This window comes from Pituophis catenifer, unplaced genomic scaffold (assembly GCF_029215685.1).
Source record: "Pituophis catenifer annectens isolate HBS135680 unplaced genomic scaffold, rPitCat1.0.hap2 SCAF_3, whole genome shotgun sequence".
Classification (NCBI taxonomy): domain Eukaryota; kingdom Metazoa; phylum Chordata; class Lepidosauria; order Squamata; family Colubridae; genus Pituophis; species Pituophis catenifer.
Window position 1 is genome coordinate 88,624,460 of NW_027256883.1, and position 17,771 is coordinate 88,642,230.

Sequence of the window (17,771 nt, forward strand, 5' to 3'; positions counted from 1 at the left end):
CAGAGCACAGCAGCATGAACAGGGTGGATCTGTTTGAGCGATTCTGCTTGAGGTCTAGAGACTCACTTCCCATTTGGCCATGTTCCAAGGTAAAACTGTGAAATAAGGGAAGACGCCAGGACAGAAGTAACCCCCCCAAGAGGAAGGAGGTAGATAAACCTTACCATGAGTGTACAACCAGCCAGGTTGTGTGGAAGAGAATGGAAAGTGAGCAGCTGCTGGGCAACCACTTTTCTTATTTGTGATGTGAAAGTGGGGAGTGGGGGTAACAATATGATATCCGTGGCTAATAGAACAAAAGCTAATTTAGCATCTCTCATTTTGTAAACTCTGCAGAGCTCCTACATCTAAAAATCAGATTCCCTTTGATGCTACTTCAGAATACAATAATATGAAATTGAGCAAAGCCCCTTACTTTCCCCAGATAAAATAGTAGAGATCTGTTCTCTCTACCTTGTTGGAAGCTTGGAACGAAGTTGATTTCAAAAAACAGGGAGTGGAAAAGCAAGAATATGAAAAGAATTCTGCTAAGAACTGCTAATAGGGTGTGCAAATCCTGAGAGAGCAATTGCTGCATCAGAGGCTGGCAAATGACCAGAGGAGTCTCAATGTTCTGTAACAGCCCCCTGATCAGGGGTTATTTGCCTTCACCTCTCAAATTCTGAATAAGAAAGTAGCACAAATTGTATATACCTTGAAACAAGGCAAGATAGTATTGACTTAAAGAGAAAAAGACTACTTTTGTATCAATACACTTTGTGACAATTTAAGATTGCTTCTTCACCCATGGGCTGGGGCAGGATGAGGATTCTGTCCTGTACCCCAGGGAGAAGAATTTGATATTTAGGACATGGTACTTCAGTGCTGCTGTAAATTGTATATTTGAGGACATGGCCTCTCTATTTGGAGTTTAATCGTATTGCCCTTTACTTTGGGGAGGATAATTGTTAAAATTGTAGAAAAATAATATTTTCCATACGTTAACCTTGTTCATACAGTTGCCTTGCATTTCTTAAATCTCTTAAAACAAGTGTGATCTTCTGTTTGATCTTCCTTTTCTTAAATTTATATAATATACTGTGTACTGGTACCACCAGCAATTTGGCTTTAAGTCCTTTTTTTCTGAAGAGATGGTGAAGTGGGCTTCTGTAAAGCTTCAGCTTTTTTCTTTTCTTCTTCAGCCTTCTTCCTTTTTTCCTTCAGCTCCTTATATCTCCATTTGGGAATCTCCAAGTAGGTCCCATCATTAGCATTACTTTTCCGTTGCACTTTCTCCGGCTGGAAAGTAGGCCGAGGTGCCTTACTTATGCGGACTCTGGGGATGACAAGCCCAGGGCGAACACTGCTTCTTCTTAACAAATGCAGTGGTAACAGGCTGGCTTTCCTTCGGACCATAACGTTGACTTGGGGCATATTTAAATGGAAAGGCTGCAGGCTGGCCCTCCGTTCCTTCGTTTTGGACACTAGTGTAATTCTGGAATTCTGAAACAGCTTCTTATAGCTGTTAAAACGTTCCCTGTTCTCCAAAGTTTGAAGTTCTTTAGCTCTTTGTTTCCTAAGAATTTCTTGTACAGCTGGCCTGCGTTTTCCTACAGCAGGAGGACTTTCAGGGCACACAGTCCTGCAAGCTATGGCAATGAAGGAGCTTCTTAAACTTGTTGTTGTTCTAACCATGTGATCAAGGACTCCATCTTCTTCAGGACCGTGGAAAGTTCTGAAGTCTACAATGGATCTCAAAGTTTCTGAGATCTTCTGCAAGCAAGTTTTTGAACCTGTAGCCTTAGCAAGAAGTTCTTTCAACTTTGGCCATTCAAGCAAATATTGATCACAAAATTGCTCGGCACATGGCTTATCCATAAGTCTCTGTATAAGATATGCAGATTCTATTCGTCCTGTGAAACATGCCCATTCCAGAGGAGTGAATCCACGACTTGGATCTGTTGCATTAATATTTGCTCCTTCAAAGAAATAAAAGAGAGAGAGAAATTAAGGTGTATGTGTTTTAAACTGAGGTTGTAAAACTTATAGTTCTTGATTGCTATTGTTAGCTATCATGGTTGATAGTCTGATAATAAGGTTTTGAGCTATGCTAAATTGTTTAGAGGTTTGAAGTACAGTACTGATATACTGCTCTGCATAACATTCCATTAATATTGTAGTCTTCCGAAAATCAACATAATCAAAGTAGAATGAAACAATCACTGATTAAAATTAATTTTCTTAAAATAAGGAATTCAAATTACAACATTGACTGATTACCTCATTTGCATTCACCAACCATTCTCTTACACACAAAAACATAGAAGTACCCACATGCAATCATACAGAAATAGAAATTCTGTGCATTTAAAAAAATCAAATATTTCAAGAAATCAACCTCTCCTAATCAATGGATAATGTCCAGGCTGACCTGGAAAGGAATCCATGCTTTCCACTGGCAGTTTCTACAGTCATTGCTCATTCTTTTCACCAGCTTGTTCCAGTCCTCAGTGAATGAAAAAAAAAAATCCTTTCTCAATATAAGGTTGAGAGAGAAAGAAAGATTTACTGCCTTGCCTTTCTCATGGTTGTTACTCTAATATAAAATATAGAGATGTGCAAAATGTATTTTAGTATTCCAAGCATGAAAGAAAACGTGTTTTTCAGAAGGTTGATTCCAGATTGGAACAGAACTCTAGGAATGGGTAAAAGATTCCATACACAGAGACAGGTTAGACAGTATTGGAGAGTTCATAGTTGGACCAAAATACACATGTCTTTTCTATGAATGGACCTGGAGCTTGCAGAGATGTTTTGGGGTATCACCCTTTACATATTTTTTTCTTGATAGCATTTTAGATGCCACTGCATGACACCATGCTAACGTCCTTAGACGTCTCCTGTTTTTCTTTCCTGAAACAATTGTTTACAATCCAGTATCACTTTTCATAGGATTTTTCATCCTCCTTGGATACAATTCTCCTACACAATGTCAAGCAATTGTATCCTATCTGCTTCTTCATTGACTTAATCAGAATTTGCTCTTCTGAAGTCTAATATAGGTAGTCCTAAATTAATCACAGCAATTGAGATAGGCAATTCTGTCACTAAGCAACTTAGTCATAAAATGACTCAGTTATTAAGTGATGATCAAACACTCATGTGATCATCACATGATCACACATTACTTCTGGCCAGGGGTGAAATCTACTTACCTTCCCTACCGGTTTGGAAGTGCACGCGCTGTGCACGTCACATTCATGCACGGACCCTCTGCGCATGCGCAGAGGGTAAAAAACAGGTTACTTCCTGGTTAAAATCAGGAAGTAACAACGACCGGGTGGGTGGGCAGAGCCTTGCGCTGCTATCACTACAGGTTCTCCGAACCACCCGCCACCATCGTTACGGTTCGGCTGAACCAGTCCAAACCGGTAGCATTTCACCCCTGCTTCTGGCTTCTCCAATGACTTTGCTTGTTGGAAGCTAGATATGAAGATCACAAACGGCAATCACACGACCATGAGATGCTGCAGTTGTCATAAATGCATATCAGTTTTGAATTTCCCAAATCATGATTACGTGACCATAAGATGTTACAATCACCATAAGTTTGAAAAACTGTTTGAAAAATTACTTTTTCAGTACTGCCATATGTTTGAATAGTCACTAAACAGGGCAATCACTGACTGAGGACTACCTGTAGATAGATTACATTCTTTTCAGTTTTTCCACCTCTGGTCTTCATTAATTCAAGGCTAACAATCAAGGTAACAATCAATCTCTTCTTTTTGTTTAGAAGGTGCTGTAGGCTTTTTTGATAACAGAGTCTAACCTAAGCAGCTTTTTCAATGGCTGACAAAAAGATTGAGTTTTATTTTAAAGGAATTTATTTTAATGTTTTAAAAATCTCTCACCAAAATGTATTTTATTTGTTAAAATTGCTGCCATGTAACTAACAATTTATTTACAGTGTGACACACTGCTTTTGAATTCATTGTAAAGTATAATAATTGATTTGGTAAAAAATTGTCAGGAAGAAACACATTTTGCAGTGAAGAGACAGCATTTAAAAAACAGCATAGTATTTAAATGAATACCAACTGGGAGACCTGCTTGCACACACTTTCCTCCAATATAAATCTGCATTGTTGCTAGAGACCAAAATAAAGAATGATCAAGAGAATGAAAATGTTAAAGCTATAATGAATCTCATTAAAAAGAAAAAAAGAAGAATTTGTGATCTTTCTTCATTCAAAGCACAATGCAATGGGAAAGAAAACAAACCCAACAACCTCCAAAATTCACTTTAAAAAACCAGACACACAACCAAAGGACAAACAGAACGGATATTTGCTATAACAGATGGTAAGTCTATGAATTTAGGTTAATCTCATGAATGGTTAAGAGATTCATTTAAGACTGTATCAGACTATAATAAGAACAAGTGAAGGATACATCTAAAGCTACACCAGAAGCAACTGGCTTATGCAATGACTTTCCCATCACTGTTTCTTGCCTTTGTGAATGTCAGCAAATAACTATATAAAAATATAATATCAAATATTGTGGCACTTCCAAATATGATGAAAAGATTTCCTAATTTTTGTTTATTTTGTATTTTTTTAAAGTCAATTTAGTAATAAAGTTGATTTCCTATAGAACTGCTTCAGGTTCTCCAAGAGCAGCAGGGTATTTACCTGTAAGTGAAATGCTCTAGTCATTATATTAGATTCTGGAAATGCATGAAACATTTTTGAAAAAGTGAAACAAGTTGGCATTCCTGCCCCCTCCCTTTACCCACAGAGGACTAAGATAGATCATTACTTTCCTATACAATTTTTTTTCAGCATTGCTGTGAACATTATAATGACAGGTAGTCTTTGATTTACAACCACAATTGGGACCGGAAATTCAGTCACTAAACAATGTAGTTGATAAGCGAGTCATCATGTAACTGGATTTTATGACCATTTTTATTGTGGCTGTGTTAAGCAAATTACCATGGTTCTTAAGCGAATAATGTGATCATTAAATGAATCAAGCAGTCATTAAGTGAATCCAGTTTCCCCAACTGATTTTGCTTATTGTAAGCTGGTTGGGAACATCACAAATCATGATCACGGGAATGCAAGATGCAAGCTGGTTGCAAAGCACCTGAATTGCAATCAAGTGACTGCAAGGGTGTTGCAAGAGTCAAAACGCTGAGGAGAGGTTGTAAGTCACTTTTTTCTGAGGCTGTCATAACTTCCAACTGTTGTTAAATGGATGGTTGTAAATTGAGGATTACTTGTAACGGGGGAACATTAGTGGTGGGAAAAGAGCACAGTTTGTATAATAGCACAGATGACTAAAAGCATATAGTTATATGCAGAAACTGCCCCGTGATCTTCAGTGTCTATGAATTTAACAATTGAGTGAGTGGCAGAAAAACAGGAATCATGTTCCATGTGCATAAAAAGCAAAAGAAAGGAAAAGAAAGAAAATCTAATTAACTAATAATACTAAATACTATTAAAAATCCATGTAGTAGAGAACAGAACACTTGTAGAAAAGACACTCAGAGAAATTTGTTTCTGATGCTAAGACAGGATGACTAGAAGATTAAGTTCCATCCTGCTTCTATGTGTTTGCTAAACATCTCAGTTTTAACAGCTTCCATTTTCCAGGAGACTAAATTTTCTTGTTGACGAGATTAAATATGCCATTTTTAATAGAGATTTAGTACAGCGATTTTCAAGTTATTGTTGGTTAGAAATATATGCTTTTATTTTGCACACTCCTCTCTCCAAATTTGGCATAGGGATTTTTCACAGAAGGTACTCCCACTGCAAATTGCATGTACAGTTTGTAGAAAACTGTTAAATGCTTATTTTATTATTTTTACAATTTATGATATACAGCAAAAATTTTACATAATTTAGCTTTATGATTGAGATTTATCCTAAGAAATATAGTGGTAGAAAACAGCAATATAAAAATGGATTGATTTAATAGTAAAACCACTGAAATCATCGGGAAACTATCATGATTAATTTAAATTCTATTGACTTCAATTTAAGTAGCTACGAGTACTATATTCTATGTGCTGATCTATGACTGAATAAAGAGTAGTTGATGATGAATGGTTTCAAGAATATGACTGTGGAATTAAATCCTACATTTACTGTACACATTTAATAATTGCCAACAAAACCTACTCTGAAAATAAATGGAGTTTTTCATTGAGGATAATGTACAACAATTCAATGGGAAAGAAAACAATGAAAAAAAGAATTATGTATACCTGCTAATATTAAGGCTCTGGCACATTCACTTCGGCCTTGCATTGCAGATTTCATGAGTGCAGTAAATCCAAATGCATTCCTTTTCTCAATATCAAGATCAGAATAATAGTTGAGTAAATATTGTGTAATGTTAATATGTCCTACAAAAAGAATAAAAATTATCTATATAAATAATATTAGTTTCAAATCAGTATAAATATGACATGGTTAATTTTTGTAGGATTTTTTAAAATTATAATATGCTAAGGCTCAGAGGAAATTTTCCATTCCCCCCCCTCTCTAATATACGTAAACAAGTCTTATATTTAAATGCCAACTGAAACATAAATGGCACAGACACTAAGATATTCATGGAATGAATGAATGTACCCCACTTGTTTCCCTTATCTGAAGTTACATTTTTTTCCTTCAGAGTAATTTTTTCTCTTCCAGAGCCATTAGCCCTTGAACAATGCTGAAGGGAACACAAGGTCAGTTCAGGGACATCGAATTTCCCCAAACTTATGCTTCATTCTCAGGTAAATGAAGCTTAAGGAAATGCACAACAAGGACACCTCCCACTGACTCTTACCAAGCAAATTCCTGCCAGACTGCTTAGCACAGGGTTCCCCAACCCCCGGGTCAAGGACTGGTACTAGTTTGTGGCCTGTTAGGAACCAGGCTGCACAGCTGGAAGTGAGTAGAGGGCAAGCGAGCAAAACCAAAACCAGTACCACCACCCCAGTCTATAAAATAATTGGATTCTGTGAAACTGGTTCCTTCTGCCAAAAAGGTTGGGGACCGCTGGTTTACCAGATATGCCCAATCATCTGACAAGGTTTTTGGGGACTTACAGATGGCTGCAAGAAGCAGCTTGCATCCTATGAACTTCCTTACATTATCTGTTAATAAGCCCTCTGGAACACAATAGTAAATAAACAAGAACTAAATTATAAAAGGCTAAATGTTAACTAAAGTTACTTATACAATCTTATCTATGGTCAGAAATAATTTATGTGGCAGCCATCAAGAATTCCTCTATAGATACACTTTCTATATTCTTGAAAGTATCTCCAGATATTTATTAGGAATAGGAATGCTTATATACTAAACTGTTTCACATTAATATCCATTACCTAGTAATTACAGTTTAACAGGCATGGATCACATTTGCTCAGATAGCAAGAAGTAATTGATTCAGAGGTCAAAAAAAACCCCTAGGTTATTTTCCACACTAGTCTGAACATAAGCCTTTTTGGGTAAAGAGTATGACAGGATGGAGTATACAGTGGCAGAACAGACAACAGAGCAATTAGATAGCATATATTTTAACAGAAATACAATAATTGTTGCCAAATTTTATAAGCAAAATGTTGGGTTGTCTGGAGAAATGGATATATTTCTGATTGATAAATGGTTTAAACAAAATCAGGGTAGCTTGAGAATGTTGTTATTCAAGAGTTATGAAGTGAAATTTGATATCCCTGTATTAACAATACAAGACAATGAGGATTATGTTTCAAAATGCAAGCTGAGCTGCATATGAGATTTTCTTAAAAGATCCCTTCATAACTGCCATAGGAAACTCACTAAAGTGAGCTCCTTCAGAATCTTGGAATAATGATTTCATAAAATATTGTCCTGGTCAACATAAACCGATGATTCCCAAAGACAATCTTTAAGTAAGGAAGACTATTCCATTTCATCTTCTGTATCCAATATCAGTTGCTTGAGTGTTTTCTTTGCATTCTTGAAATCCAACATCAGAAGGGCATTGCTGGAGAAAATATAATTCAGTTGCTGAGGTGGTGATCATTTCCGATGTAAGTTCAAAACCAAGTCCTTTGGCAAAAAGATCACTTTTACTAATACATGCATATATTTAACCAGTTTTAGCCTCTTTGTATGTTAAGAACTGCATGAAGTTATCTTGCAGTTATTTTTAAGCAGACTTTCTCAGTGTGGTACTTCACTGTGGAAGGCCCTCCTCCCTCCTGAAATCTGTGTATATTTGTTACTAGAAGCGCCTTTTAAAATTTATCCAGGCTTTCCTTGTTATCACCATGATACATATGTGTCCTTCCCCACTTTAAAATGACATATGCCATTTTTTATTCTCTTTTATATTTTGAGTGAGAGTCCCCTTTTGGTTATTCTATTATGTGCTTGTTGCCATGTTATTTTTTATTTTGTATTTGTTTATTGTTATTTTATTTTTTTTAGTCTGCTGCCCAGAATCACACTGAGTTGGATGGTCTTATAAATACTGCAAATAAATAAACATGATTTTAATTAACCATGTTAATCAATGGTTTATATTTCTAATGAGAGGCTTGGGGATTTGTTATAATGGGAAGAATAGAGATATCAATATTTATTTATGTGTTTGTCTTTAATTTTTTTAAAATTTTATTTATTTAATTGTCTTACTGGCCATATATTATAGTTCTCCACATAGATCTTGACTCCTGCAGTTTTCTTGGCAACATTTTCAGGTGTGGCTTGCCATTACTTTCTTTCCATTGTAGAGAGGGAATGGCACCAAGTTGACTTAGTGCCTAACATGGGACAAGAACTTCTGTTCTCAGACCAGTATCTTTAATTACCACACCAAACTGACTAGAGTTCCAATTTTCAGCATGGGGAACAACATTTATACAAAGGATATAAGTGAAATGATGAAATACATAAACTTGGAAAACAGTATTCATTCTTAGAAATAGTTTCAACAAATCCTCAACTATAATCTTCATTTGAGGACTGGTTTTTGCTTGCCTGTATGTAGGAAATGTATGTATGACAAGGGACATCTACCACAGGGAAAAATTATGGATGCAGGGGAGTTTATAGGCTGAAGGGCAATTAAACCATCAAGTCCTTGTCTCCAATCTGACAGAACAAGATAAACCTTTAGTGCCATTATTCCTCATTCAAAACATTTTTCTAACTTGCCATTTGTCTGGTTGATCATACTGTTACCCAGTATGGGAAACATCACAAAAGTAGCTCATTTACTGTAAATTATAAAAAATATTCCCTCATTTTATTTTGCAGTCCAGTTAGTCTCATTTTACTTTGCAATCTATGGTGCATGTCAATCAAAAGTATCAAGGAAGTTTAAAAAGAAGTTTCATTTAAACAGGTAACTCATCTGCTAATCTGTTCAAATTTTTAAAATCAAAACCTATCGATCACAAAATGAATATAAAAATCATTTTAATGTTAATTTATAATTTATATGTCTTAGTTACTAACAATATGGGGAATGTCTGCAGCATCATTAGCGATATGACCAACAACAGGAATTATTTCTTTTTTAGTAAGTTTTCTAAAATATTCGATAATATCCATTCCTTTTCATTCACATATATGTACAGACCACATAAATACTAAAACATTAAAGTCACATTCAAATATGTTAAATAAAATACATTGTTATGTAGAGGAGTCTGAGGAATTTATATAAACACAAGAAATATCAGATGCAACATAAGAAAGGACATACTGCACTACTATTAATGGGTGACAGGAATGAGAAAGCTGGAGAAATGAAGGAATCTAAAATTAAAGGAAGATTTGGCTTGGATAAATATAATGCCAATACAGGTTAATAAGGTTTTCAAATAAAATTGTTTATTGCCAATGTTTGCTTCAAGCAACATAAATTCCGATTCTATATATGGACATCACTGGATGGACATCTAAATTAAATGAACTATATAATAATAAATAAAAATTGAAGAACAGTCTAATCACTAGAATAGTTCAAAGTATAGACTGTGGGAGAGATTATCAACTATTTTACTAATAGAATAATAAAAGTATGCTGAAAAAGATTAAGAAACAGACTACTACATATTATAAATATAGTATAAGGGGATAGACTGTCAAATACGAAAGAACCAGATGCAGTTAAAATATCAATTAAACAATTCAAAACAGCAAGATGAGAATCAATTAACATATGTCAACAAATATGGGGCAAAATGATGTAGTCTGCAGATTGGAAGAGATCAGTCCGCATACTTTTAATGAGAAAGGTAAATTTAAGAGAATGTTCAAATTACAGAATTAGTACACTAATTGCTCATCCCAACAAAGTTTTGATTACATATTAAAAAATATAGAGTGGAAAAATGCCAGTCAAGCAGATTTCAGAAACAACAAAGATGAGAGAACATAAGATGGAAAATAGATAATAAGAATATACCAAAAAAAACCCATATTGCAAAGCCAATCCAGCTTCACAATGCTGCATATCATACTGACCATGGCCTTTCCAATAACCACCCTTGTTGTCTCAAACAGGATCCTCATCAGTAAAGGTGATTACCTTAACACGTAGCAAAAAAGATACCTCCAGATCCTTTCCATCTACTAGAAAATGTTTTGTCTTTTAAAAATCCAAGAGAAGAAATAGGCAAGGACTAGGAAAGAACTTTGGATGAGTTTCTAATTAGAAGGAATTTATTAAAATGCCACTTAGAGTAGCCCCACGGCGAGATTGGTGGCAAATAAATTTAACAAACCAATAAATTTAGAAATAAAAATCTGAAAGAGCCAAAGGAAGCAAGTGGGAATCTTATGCTGCAGTGATCCATTTATCTCTAAAAAATAGGTGGCAAATTAGTGATAGAAACACTGTGTATAGATTCCTTTTATTTTGGCATAAAGCTATTTATGCTTTATGATCACTATGATCACTGATATTTATAAGTAAACTCAGGGATAATATGGCTTAGGTAACAGACAAACACCAATTTACAGTCTGTTCTGAGTCTTAATATTTTTTTGCATCTTTTTCCCATTGGAAATTCTCTTGAGAAGCTGTGATTTGTACAGTTTTATTTTTCCTTTTTCTACTACTGACAGTTGTGCATGCACTATATAAAATTAAAAAGGAATGCTTATCTTTTTTCTTTTCCTTTTAAAAATAAAAGTAATTTTGTTTAATCTTGCAAATTTAATAATGTAATTTTGTAATTGTAATTTTGTTGACCACAACCTTACTGCTGCAGGAGACATGCCTTTGAATCACTGACTATAGCAAATCTTTCAAATTCCCTAGATTGTGCCATAGTGTAGAACAGGAGTGTCAAACTCAATTTCATTGAGGGCTGCATCAGAACTGTGGTTGACCTTGGGGGGCCGGGCAGGCATGGCCAACCAGGTGGGCACAGCCAGCTTGATGCCACTCCCCAAACTGCTAGCATGTTTCCTCTTCGTACTGGGTAGACTGGGCCGAAGCCACACTGGCCTGATCTTTTCTCTTCGCATTGGGTAGACCAGCCGAAGCTGTGCTGGCCTGATCTTTCCTCTTCGCATTGGGTAGACCAGGACAGCCCCGCGGGCCAGATCCAACCACATCACAAGCCGGATCCGGTCCGCAGCCCTTGAGTTTGACATCCCTGGTGTAGAACATATTAAGGTTAGTACTGTAATTATCAGATTATTCTTCTTAGGCATTGTTACACTGAACAAGAAGCTAGTGTCAGAACAGAATTTGGAGAAACAGTGGTTTCAGAATAGGAAAGGAAATGGAAAAGATATATATTGTCCCCATATCTGTTTAATGATGTTGGAATGATAACATTTAAGGCAACTTCCCTAGGTTTGCCCAAAGGACCTGTGATAGTAAAATGGAAATGAAACGCTAGTGTTAAGTATAACAAAGACAAAACAGCATATATGGTGTAATGGTTAAGGCAGCAGGCTAGAAATGGGGAGACAGTAAGCTCTTTAGCCACCTTAGACATGAAAGTCAGCTGAGTAATCTTAGGCCAGTCACTCTCTCAGTCTTAGGAAGAAGGCAAAGGTATGCCACTTCTTAAATCTTCTCAAGAGAACTGTAAGGACCAGTCCAGAAAGTAAGTGTGGGAGTCAACCCACACTTGAAGACACCAAATAAATAGTAAAAAAGACAAAAATATCTTCAACTTGCAGGTTTATTGTTCACGATACAGAAATGATAGTACAAACAAATATTTATTATAAACAACCAGTAATATTAAGCATCAGACAAACATAAAGCAAAGACAACTTTGAAGAAATGATTATACTGACATTGTATAGAACCAAGCTCTTGGATTGCACACAGCATTTTTTCCCATCTATGCTAGATAGTCTTTTCTATCTTCATGTACTTTTTATATTTTTTTCTTCAAACACAATGAATGTCACTATAGCTGAACTAAGCCCATACTATATAATGAACATTTTTCTTCCAATGAGATTTTCTACTTAATTATAGGACGTTCATCTCCAGAAAGAGACTAGCAGCACCTTTTCCAATTAAAAAAAATATTTAAAGGGATAAGCATTTGTGAGTTTTTCTGAGTTAACTGTGGTTCATGAAAGTCTAAGCCTCGTAGTTGGAAGAGATGGAACCACATTCCTTCAGATACTTTGGTATCCAGGACAAATATAATTTTCCTCAAATTTCAGTGTTCCATATAGATTCAGGAGCAATCCTTGAACTTGACCTCAAAGGCATATTTGTTAGTCATGGGGAATTTTTTTAAACCAATTTTCCAAGTAAGTCTATCAAACTAGGCCATCCCAAAGTAATGAGATAGTTAACTGGTTACATACTAATCTCCAGTCTCCCAAATCTATGATAAATGGAAAAAACTAGATTTAGATAGAGTGTGTTGCAATTCTATATCCATACTTAATTGTTCAAGAGTCTTCTGAAATTGTTCATATTTCAGGATAACAAGAACACTAATGGTAGAGCAGTACCAAGCAACTGCTCCCATGAGTCTCTCTTCTAGTCCAACTGATTTTTTGCAAGAATTATTAAAGGGGGCCAAGCCCTCTGAATAAAAGTTTACCTAAAAACCAGATATCACTAGCCAAATTCAAAATTCCATCCTAGACTGCAGCCCAGATTTGAGTCGTGGCTACATTCATCATACATCTAGGAAGCTGGAACAGTGTTTTCTATTTTTTTTTAACTGAATCAAGAAAACAGCAATGTAGCTGAAATACAGGCCAAATTGAGATGTGCCAAGGAGTTGTGTTGGACAATGGGGCACACATAATTTCGTGGCAGGGACAATTCTCAGACTGCTGCAGCACTTTTCTGCACTGTCAACAGAGCATGCATAATTCCAACTTTTCTCTTGCCCAAGAATGAAAAACTAACTAGAGCTTTGAAACACATCTTCATCTCTATGCTATTATTACTCTGAATTAGTTAGCTGCTTATTTTAGGTCTCTTGGCAAGTGCTACAGAATCTTGATAACTGAGCTAGAATTATCAAAATAATGGGTAGAAAATGGGAATTGAGATAAACTCAGTGCAACAGTAGCACGTAGCATGAATGGCAGCTGCTTGTCAGGTACCTGTGGGGGGTGGAAATTCATTTCATTCAAATGCTTGACTATGTAAACGTGTAGCATATAGTTAACTTATTGCGTTCAGGAGGCACATGGGTATTGGTGTGCTGATAAATATTTAACAATTGGATCTGTAGCTCCATTGCCGCTGCATGCTGCTAGGTGCTAAACAGCTGATTGTGCAATAGGCAGGGGTCTCAGGTCTGCTTTCAACAGGCTGGCTAAATTCTCAAAAATTTAACAATCAGCTCTCACAAACTGGTACAAGCCAGTTCTACCACACCACTGCCTATGAAAAAGTAATCTGGAGGATATGGCTGCTGGATACTCATCCATGGGCTCATCTCCAGTGTTATATATAGAAATCCCACATTATTTTTGTTTTTTATTTATTAGGTTTACATGCTGTCTTTCTCTCATAAATTATTATTATTATTTATTATTATTTATTGAATTTGTATACCGCCCTACTCCCGAAGGACTCAGGGCGGTGAACAGCCAAATAAAATACATATAATACAAATGTTAAAAAACCATTAAAATACAATTAAATAATTGGCCCGGAAACTGAAATTTAAAACACCCCAAATTCATAAGACAAATTTAAAATTTAAAAATTTTTAAAGTTATTAAAAAAAGTTTAAAAGCGAGGTTAGGCCAGGCCGGCCTGCTGAAAAAGTAATGTTTTAATGGCACGGCGGAAAGCACGCAGGTCTGGGATCCTCCGTATCTCCGGGGGGAGCTCGTTCCAGATGGCAGGTGCCCCCACAGAGAAGGCTCTCCCCCTGGGGGCCGCCAATCGACACTGTTTGGCCGACGGCACCCTGAGGAGCCCCTCTCTATGGAAGCGTACTGGTCGGTGAGAGGCTACTGGTGGCAGAAGGCGGTCTTGTAGATATCCCAGTCCTAAGCCATGGAGCGCTCTAAAGGTGGTAACCAAAACCTTGAAGCGCACCCGGAAGACCACCGGGAACCAGTGCAGCCCACGCAGGAGGGGGGGTCACATGGGAGCGCCCTGTCGCTCCCATAACCACCCGCGCGGCCGCATTCTGGACCAGCTGGAGCCTCCGGGTGCTCCTCAAGGGGAGCCCCATGTAGAGAGCATTGCAGTAGTCTAGGCAGGAAGTGACGAGGGCATGAGTGACCGTATTTAATGAGTCCCGATCCAGAAAGGGACGCAACTGGCGAATCAGGCGAACCTGATAAAACACCCTCCCGGCCACAGCCGTCAAGTGCTCTTCTAAAGACAGTTGTGAGTCCAGGAGGACCCCCAAGTTGCGAGCCCTCTCCGTGGGGGCCAATGACTCGCCCCCAATAGTCAGTGATGGCACCAACTGACTATATCGGGATGTCGGAAACCACAGCCACTCGGTCTTGGATGGGTTGAGCCTGAGTCTGTTCCTCCCCATCCAGATCCTTACAGCCTCCAGGCACTGGGACATCACTTCAAGGGCATCATTGGGGTGGTCCGGGGTGGAGATGTACAGCTGGGTGTCATCAGCGTACTGGTGGTACTTCACCCCGAAACCACGGATGATCTCACCCAGCGGCTTCACATAAATGTTGAACAGAAGGGGCGAGAGGACCGACCCTTGTGGCACCCCACATACAAGGGGCCTCGGGGTCGACCTCTGCCCCCCTGCCAACACTGGCTGTGACCGGTCAGAGAGGAAGGAGGAGAACCACCGCAACACGGTGCCTCCCACCCCTAGCTCTTCCAGCCGGTGCAGCATGATACTATGGTCGAAGGTATCAAAAGCCATTGAGAGGTCTAATAGGACCAGGACAGAGAAGCAACCCCTGTCCCGAGCCCTCCAGAGATCATCAACCAATGCGACCAATGCCGTTTCCGTGCTGTACCCAGGCCTGAAGCCCGACTGGAACGGATCCAGATAAGATTCATCCAGGTACTGAGGGAGCTGTCGTGCTACCACACTCTCAACAACCTTAGCAACAAAGTGAAGGTTGGAGACTGGACGGTAATTTGCCAATACTGCCAAGTCCAGGGAAGGCTTCTTGAGGAGAGGTCTCACCACCGCCTCTTTCAAGGCGGCGGGAAAGACACCCTCACTCAGAGAAGCATTTATAATCCCCTGGAGCCAGCCTCGTGTAACCTCCCGAGAGGCCAGCACCAACTAGGAGGGACACGGGTCCAATAAACATGTGGCAGCATTCAGTCTACTCAGTATCCTGTCGTCTTCGGGAGTCACAGCATCAACTCTTCCCAGATAATATTCTCAAGACCTGCCTCCATCCTCCCCCCTGAATCTACCCCGTCAGAGTCCAGATGGACTCTGAAATCACGTAAAGTGGTTAGAATCTGGCAAACCTGTATCCAATGACAATATGCCAGAATAGGCTTGAATCCTTGTTCTAATGCTAAAAGCCCCAACTAATGATACAGTGATTCCTTAAAATGATAAAATGGATTTGCGCAATACTACCTGCACCCAGTTAGTAAAACTGATGATTTCATATTTTTAAATATTCTATTATTATATTTAACAATATAAAATATTGTATTTTGAGTGGGAAGTAGCTAATTCCTTTTATAGAGTCAGTGTCAGGTCAGACGATCAATATTTTGCATATGCTCTTCAGGAAGGATCACTTTGAAAAGTAAACACAAAGAAATTAAAACGAAAACAAACAAACCCATTCAGTGGGAAGATTTTCTGGACCACTAGGTCTATGTTTCTCTGTTAGTGTTAAAAAAAGACCAAGAACATTCAGGCTTCACGCAGGGTTCTAGAACCGTTGCCTGGTTTGGCAATCAAACTGGTGACCAGTTTGCATGAAACTGGTAATCTTGCTCAGAAAGCAATAGAAGGAAAATGTATTTATTATTTTTTTAAATTCTTGGTAGATCTTGGCACAGACATGGCTATAGACTGACCATGAAGGATCTTTAAGACGCAACAAGAAGGCTTTCTCTCACTCTTCCCCTCTCTTCACAGAATTTTAGTCAGTCACACCAGGGTTTTAGAATTAAATCTATGCTGGAGCTAGTCTGGCACTTCTGTATTCTCCATGAATTTATTATATAGACCCATAATTGAGCTTTTATTCAACCTGGAGCAATAACTGACAAGTTTCAGGAGGAACTGAGCAAATAAGTAGCATCTCTGCAAACCTGGGCATTATATTTAATCCCCCCAAAATCGAGCTGAAACACACTTAGCACATAAGGAATAAGTTTCTCAAGTTTTCTTTCAGGAAAAAACTGAAGGATAATTTTATCAATTATGCTCCAAAAACAGGACATCCTAAGCCCTTCTTCAACATCCTCAGGCACCTGCAAAAGCTGGAAGAGGCTTCTTCACATGAGCAGCATCCACAGAAGCTTCGTCTGGTTTTGAGGGGAGCCGCTGGAGAAGCTGCTCCTCAGTTGAGAGGTGCCTTCTCCAGTAAGACTTGCCAACACTGGAAGATGATTCAGTGCAGGTGTTCTTCCTGTCCCTTTTCTATTTTTTAGAAGTGTCAAGTGGGAGACAAGGAACTTTTTGGCAGTGCAAAACACTTTATCAAGGCAAATACAGGTAGTCCTCAATGTACAACAGTTAATTTAGTGATTGTTCAAAGTTACAATGGCACTGAAAAAAGTGACATGACCATTTTTCACACTTACAACCATTGCAACATCCCCTGGGTCATGTGATCAAAATTTAGATACTTGGCAACTGACTCATATTTATGACAGTTGCAATATCCCAGGGTCATGTGATTAACTTTTACAAAATTCTGACAAAGTCAATGGGGAAGCAAGATTCACTTAATAGCCATGTTACTAGTTTAACAACTGCAGTGATTCACTTAACAACTGTGGCAAGAAATGGGGCAAAATTCACTTACTTTGCAACAGAGATTTTGGGCTCAATTGTGGTCGTATGTTGAGGACTACCTGTAGTGGTGTTGCCTCTAGGGCACAACAAATCTTTGTGTTAACAGTAAATTGCTTTTCAGAGGATTATTTTATATAGGTTACTAGAGATTTAGAATGAGAGAAAAGTCTCTGCATAAATTAAATCTTACATTACTTTGGATTATTTCTGTGGAGCTATAGGGAGGTACCATTTTTACTGATAGCTTACTACAGAACAAATGGGGTATAATATAGTTACTTCTATTTTTTTAAACTATGAGAGAATTATCTAAATGCTACTTATTTAAATTCTCATTTGATTAGCC

At 37.8% G+C, this 17,771-nt stretch overlaps 1 protein-coding gene across 1 annotated transcript in view; it reads right to left on the reverse strand.

Moving 5' to 3' along the window:
• Positions 1 to 1,107: 1,107 nt before the first annotated feature.
• ANKRD33B (ankyrin repeat domain 33B) overlaps positions 1,108 to 17,771 on the reverse strand; it is a 52,141-nt gene continuing 35,477 nt past the window's right edge. Inside the window, exons 3-4 of the mRNA XM_070942597.1 lie at positions 6,263 to 6,403; positions 1,108 to 1,958 (exon numbers count right to left, since the gene is read on the reverse strand). Coding sequence (XP_070798698.1) covers positions 1,108 to 1,958; positions 6,263 to 6,403 — 992 coding nt within the window. The remainder of the gene's footprint in view (positions 1,959 to 6,262; positions 6,404 to 17,771) is intronic.